Source organism: Ursus maritimus, unplaced genomic scaffold (genome assembly GCF_017311325.1).
Source record: "Ursus maritimus isolate PB19 unplaced genomic scaffold, ASM1731132v1 scaffold_15, whole genome shotgun sequence".
Lineage (NCBI taxonomy): Eukaryota > Metazoa > Chordata > Mammalia > Carnivora > Ursidae > Ursus > Ursus maritimus.
This window is the reverse complement of record NW_024423897.1, coordinates 16507992-16514329: the sequence shown is the minus strand read 5'-3', so window position 1 is coordinate 16514329 and position 6338 is coordinate 16507992. Positions and strand designations below refer to the sequence as shown.

The following is a 6338-nucleotide window of genomic DNA, read 5'->3' as shown; positions in this document are numbered from 1 at the left end:
CAGTCTGACATAAACTCCTACTTCTCATCTGCTAAGTTACTTTCTTCAAAGAGTGTTTTCTTTCATTAATTTATCACTGCCATCATTTATAAGCTGATCTATGAGTGAGGGATAAGGAGGTCAAAAGTAACCTGCTTAGTTATCCAAACTGAAGTGCAGGACTGTTGTTCTCTTTCATGTCACTAGAAACAAAACAGATTTTTTTTTGTGTTTACTATTGATGGCAATAATCAATCTCCAAAGAATTTTGCCTTGCAAACTTGGGAGGGAAAGACTGAGACTGTGTATGTGTGAGTGTGAGTATAAGAGTGTGTGTGTGCACGTGTGGTTTTCTTTTGGAAGGTTTTATATAGTATAGCCATCATATTGTGAAGGCTAAGTTAATGTAAAGCAATAAAAATAAAATTCATCCCTGTTCCCAAGCTCTGAAAAAAAGAATCCATCATAGTAAAGGCTGTAATTTATAGTCCCAGCCTTCTTCCCGTGAATTGTCATACTCTTTATGTGATGCTTATCAGCAATCTCATAGGAGCCTAATGCCTAGCAGGTGCTTTTGTATCAACCAGGCTTGGAGTGCAATGAGGTCTCTTCCTTCTAGTGTAAAGATGACGTACATTGGAATCCAGCGGCTCCAGAGAGCTTAGGCATGGAGTGTCTTCAGATGGGGGCCAAAAGTCCATTCTCTCTTAGAGGACTGCACATGTTTAAGGGCAGATGTATTACATGGCTTGTTTCCTTTAAACATGTGAATAAGTTGTTTGATTTTGGGGTTTTTTTTTGTAAGAGTCAAACTGGATATGTGGTTCATGAGAATTATCCTTAAAAAAGTTGTCTTGGGACACCTGGGTGGCTCAGTCAGTTAAACATCTGCCTTCAGCTCAGGTCATGACCCCGGGGTCCTCGGCTCAAGCTCCGCTTCAGGCTCCTTACTCAGCGGGGAGCGTGCTTCTCCCTCTGCCTGCTGCTCCCCCAGCTTGTGTGTGCACTCTCTCTCTCTCCCCCTCTCTCTGACAAATAAATCAATAATCTTAAAAAAAAAAAAAAGTTGTCTTACCCAGATACAGACTGAGAAGAATTTTGCTGCTGCTGTGTACATTTAATGTGGAGTTCCCCCCCAAAAAAATTTTTAAATAATGGTGCATTTTAAAATCAATGACATCATAGAACACAGGATATACGAGTGGTGAAACATTTGGGTGATAGCCAGATGTATGCTTTATCTCTGTTCTGGTGGAATCTTGCCTTATTTCAGTGTATGTTGCCTGTACTACTTATGTTGCCCATTGGGCCTTCCCGTTTCCATAGTGAGGTTGCCGCTGCACCATGTTGTCTAATGTTGCTGGAGATGGTTGGGTGGTCTCAGTTGTTAATTCTGGGAATGAGAGCAGATGTTCATGCTATGCTCACCGTTCTTGTCTTGTTTCAGTGCATGAAGGCAGCCCTCTGGGTGAGCTCCATCGTTGTATCCGGGAGGGAGTGAAGGTGAATGTTCATATCCGCACTTTCAAGGGTCTTCGGGGTGTCTGTACAGGCTTCCTCGTCGCATTTGACAAGTTCTGGAATATGGTAATTAAGTCTTTCTCAAGGGGTTGGAGAACCTCCTAGGGATTAAATCTTTTATATGTCTAAATGACTTGAGTAACCTTATTTAGGAAGACCTATAGAATAACTTCCCAGAAGAACTAGAATTTTTGCATTCTCTTGGCCAACAACAAAAGAGTACTTTCTATTGCTTCCTTTTCTTTAAGGCATTGGCTTTCAACCCGGATAGTTTTGCACTTCTCTCCCTCCTAGGGACATTTGGCAATGTCTGGGGACGTTTTTTAATTGTCATAACTGTGGCATCTAATGGGTAGAGGCCAGAGGAGCTGCTGCACATCTGACAATACACAAGATAACCCCCCAACAAAAAAGACGTATCTGGTCCAAAATCCTTAGTGCTATGGTTAAGAAACCCAGCCTTAAGGAATAATTATTCATTTCAATTGTTTAGTAGTTTTGTATCAATTTCCTACTGACCATTCTTTCATTCATTTCAAAATATTTATTGATTTCCCACTTTGGTTGGTACTGTACCACAGTGCTAGGTATAGAAACTTCAGAAAGGAACTTTCATTCTACAGTTTTGGGAAGATAGATGAAGATAGAGGGGAAGCAGACATTCTAATAAGCAAGGCACTTTGCAAGGTATTTCCTTATGAAGGAAATACGCTCCCACTCTCCTAGAGGCTTACCGCCTACTAGACATTTGTAGGAGTGAAGAGATACATTATAGCGCCACTATAATATGTGGAAGTTAAACTAGAAACACCAGGCTTTCTGGTGTTTCTTTTTCATATGGTCTCCCATCTCCAACTTTTCTTTTTCCTGCGTTTTATCTTTGTCCATGTGTTCTCCTGGGTGAATATAGTAGTTGCTGACATTTATTAAGCACTTAGCATTTGCTGGATAGTGTACTAAGGGTTTATCTCCGTAAACAAGGTTTGCTACTGTTCCATTTTACAAATGAAGAAATTGAGGCTAGAGATATTGCCTGATTGGCCCAGATTACCCTGTTAGTAAGTGGAAGTTCTAGAACTTTATCCCAGGTCTTTCTGACTCCTAAGACCATGTTTTCAACCAGTGTGGAATCAGAAGACCTAAATTTGAATCCTAGCTTTACCTAACCTTGGTAGTTGTGTTACTTTAGGCAAGGTAATTTCTCTGAGGCCCACTTTTCTTACATCTAAAATGTAGGGGAAAGTACTTTACTGTTACAGTTTTACCTTTGAAGGAAAAGTATTTAAGACAACATCTTTGATATGATGGTCATAATAATAATCCTGCCAGCTTATATTTGTAGGGTGAGTTACACTTTTCAAATTGATTTCTCATACATAATCTCATTTGATCCTAAATAGCTGTCCTATGAATTTGATCTCTCAGAGACAAAAATTCACCAACAATTCTGTATGTAACTCTGATTAATACTTGTTCATTGCTGTCATAAGACCTAGAAACTGAGGAAGGAAAAGAAGTAATAGAATAGTGTTTCTCAAAGCGTGGCTTAGGGGTATCCTATATCACAATCATGGAGTTTCTGGTTAAAACAGAAAGTTCCTGAGCTTCATCCCAGACCTACTGAGTCAGCATATCTAGGAAGTAGCCTTGGATTTATATTTTAATAAGCTTCCTAGATATTTATGCACACTGAAATTTGCAAACCTCTACCATGCATTTGTAAAGGCCCCTTACCATAGACGAAACCCATCTTACATGGTGATAGCAGCTTGGAAATCTTACTCAGAGGGTGCCAGGGATTGCCATTTTTTTCTGCCCAACAGCGGAGTCACTTGTTTAGTTCTGCCAAATGAGGTGTTTATTCTGCTTTTGAAATTTTTCCTGGAAGCTATAAAAATAATTTATGCCTAATTATGCCTTAAAATAATTCTGCCTAATTTTTTCCCCCTTTGGGCTATTTCTCTAGGCACTTACTGATGTGGATGAGACCTACCGAAAACCTGTTCTAGGCAAAGCGTATGAGCGGGATTCTTCATTGACTCTCACTAGGGTAGGCCGTTTCCCCTGACTTCCTGAGTACCCAGTGTGCTTTCAAGCTTAGAAATGAAGATCACCGAGCCTGGTGACCAGGTTTTCTTAGTGGGAGAGCTCAGTTACTGTCCACTATGCATGCCTAGACCAAGATCTTCATTAGTTTTGCTTCTCATGCATTCACCTAATTGCAAATGAGTCTGTGCTTTTGACCTGCATAGTATTTAAGCAACAAGTTACCTCTTAGAAGCCTTAGAAGTCTTTCCATTTTATACCACAGAAAAAAGCAGGTGCCTTTTCTCTTGACAGATTATTGATATATCTGTATTATGGCTACACACAGAAGATTTATTATTAACTTTTTAAAAATTGTACAGCAAGGGGTCTATAAAACCTAAGCAATCTGGTGGGGGTTTTTTTCTATATATTGAAAGAAGGATGTTGAAGGCTAAAGAGAAGGCTGATATTTATCATTGCTTTCCTTATAGCTGTTTGATCGCTTAAAACTTCAAGATTCCTCCAAAAAGGAAGCCGATTCTAAGTCTGCAGTTGAAGACTCCACTTTGTCCAGATATTCCCAGACATCTACTTGGAAGGTGGCTTCAGTGTGGGGAAGAGGAGATAGTGACCGGAGCTCACGCAGGCGTTCCCGCTCCGTCCCTTCTTCTCTGCAGGCATCTGCAAGGGAGGAGTCCAGGTCAGAGATGTCAGGGAGGACTACACGGACAGAAGGGTCAAGTGCGGGAGGTACCTTTTCCAGGGCTACCACCCTTTCCAGGGGTCAGTCCCGTAAGAAAAAGCGAAAGCCCAAAGTGGATTACCAGCAGGTATTCACTCGACACATAAATCAGATTTTCATTCGAGGCGAGAATGTCCTGCTGGTTCATCTTGCACAGTGACCAGCTCGGCCTCACTGGAGTTTTGGTTTTTAGAAATAAAATGCATGAATTGCTGCTATGCTGTATCCTAGTATCCCAGTGAAACTCGAGTTGGAATGATTCCCTCTGGTCCTGCATGCGCAGAGCATAGAGCCAGGCTCAGGCCCTCTGGAAGATGAGCTCCCTCAAGGGGACACAGGCCTTAGGAGGATGGGTATTTGCATTAATATCAAATCAAAAGCTGTACAGAGGAAACAACATACATCTTATTTGGTGTCATGGTCGACTTTAGACACTCAAACCAAATATCAAATCTCCATTTGAATTAGGGGCCATGGTATGAATTAAATTCACCCCACAGTCACTATAAGGATGGGAGGGAAAAAACACCTCAAAAAAAATGATTTCATTTCTAAAAGCTAGTGCCCTATGTACTCATGAATTTGATTCTAAGAGTAACAATGTAAATTTCCCTGTCGTCTTCCTTGTACCCACAACTTGTAACTGACCTTTGAATTTTGCTCTACACCATTCTCTCTTGATCGCGAAATGTAATTTATTACCTTTGAATATCTGTAAAACTAAGAAAGCTACCAGCTTATGAAAGAGTAAGATTTGGATGCTGATATGCTCAAAGCAGCCAACAATGAATATTCTGTTCTTACCCCTCTCCTTATTATTTAAAGGGATACAGGACTTCAGCAGTCTTCCCCCCCTTACCAGAGGTAGCTTCTGAGAATGGCATGGCAGATGGGACTAGAAGATGCTCATGAGGTGGCTTCTTGTCCTTTTCTCTCACTTCTGTGGCATGGTGCTAGTGCATGTACCCAGTGTATTGCCCTTCTGTATGTAGTGTGGACTGTTCCGTGAGCTTTATGGCAGGTGACTGTGACCTTCATGTCTGGCTTCAAAGAGTTCTGCATGAACTCAGTAGCACATACGCATCACGTGGTTGAGAGTTCCCTTTCCAGTTAGGGCTGGCCTGTGTAGACTAACTTTCAGAATGGTATTTCCGTAAAACAGGAGTGGCAGTTTTATTCCGTAATGTCATGCCGAAGAGGTTCTTACAAAGTACAGTGGGTGGCATCTATAAGGGACACTTCACTCACAGCCTGGCTTGAGTAATGGCACCTCTGATACTTCTACTTGAATCATATGCTTTTTCAGTCACTAGTACGGAATGGGCTACATCTTGACACAGACTCTTAGGCAATATTGATTTTTGTTTTGTTTATATTTGGTTTTATTTTAGAATAACTTATGTTCAAAATGAGAATAAGAAATAGCTGACTAGTTAAAATGTTTGGGGGAAAAAAGTTCCCCTGCTGTATTTTTTGTGTAACTTAGGTAAGCCTTCTGAGAAGCAGGGTGAATAATGTTGAGGAAGTTAGGACACCTGATCCTTCTGGTAGCTGGGCCACTGGCTCGTCATGCAATGAAAGGAGAGCAGACTTAACCCCTCCGTGCCTCAGTTTTTCCCATCAGACACCTACCTCACAGGGGCACTGAGACAAAGAATTTTAGGAAGGCATTTTAAAGTCTTTCAACATATTTAAGTGCCATGAGTAACTTTTACTAACTATATTTCATAGCTTGGTAAGAGTTCTATGTCTTATGAGCAAGGTGGGTGCTACATATGAAAGTCATCTCCGTAGGTGTCATAATTTTGAACTCGTCCTCAGACGGCAGTGATATCTTCAGGAACTATTTTCCATAATCCATTCTTTTCTCCTAAAGGACAGTGGAAGTGCTTAGAAGAATATCCTCATTAAAAGAAGAGTAATGTTTCTTTGCTGCTTCCCCCACATCCCAGCCCCAACCCTGTTCTGATCATCATCAGAAAGAATTCCCCTGAACTTTTCAAGGGGTTTATATGGTAGTACCAAAGGGACAATGCACATCTAAATATGACACATCCCCAAAGGGGAA

General features: G+C 41.0%; 1 protein-coding gene across 1 annotated transcript in view; it reads left to right on the top strand.

The window, feature by feature from the left end:
• Window positions 1-4488, top strand: part of LSM11 (LSM11, U7 small nuclear RNA associated) — a 9375-nt gene extending 4887 nt beyond the window's left edge. Inside the window, exons 2-4 of the mRNA XM_040630360.1 lie at window positions 1427-1566; window positions 3467-3550; window positions 4020-4488. Of these exons, the coding sequence (XP_040486294.1) occupies window positions 1427-1566; window positions 3467-3550; window positions 4020-4430 (635 nt within the window). The 3' untranslated portion in view covers window positions 4431-4488. The remainder of the gene's footprint in view (window positions 1-1426; window positions 1567-3466; window positions 3551-4019) is intronic.
• The last annotated feature ends 1850 nt before the right edge of the window (window positions 4489-6338 follow it).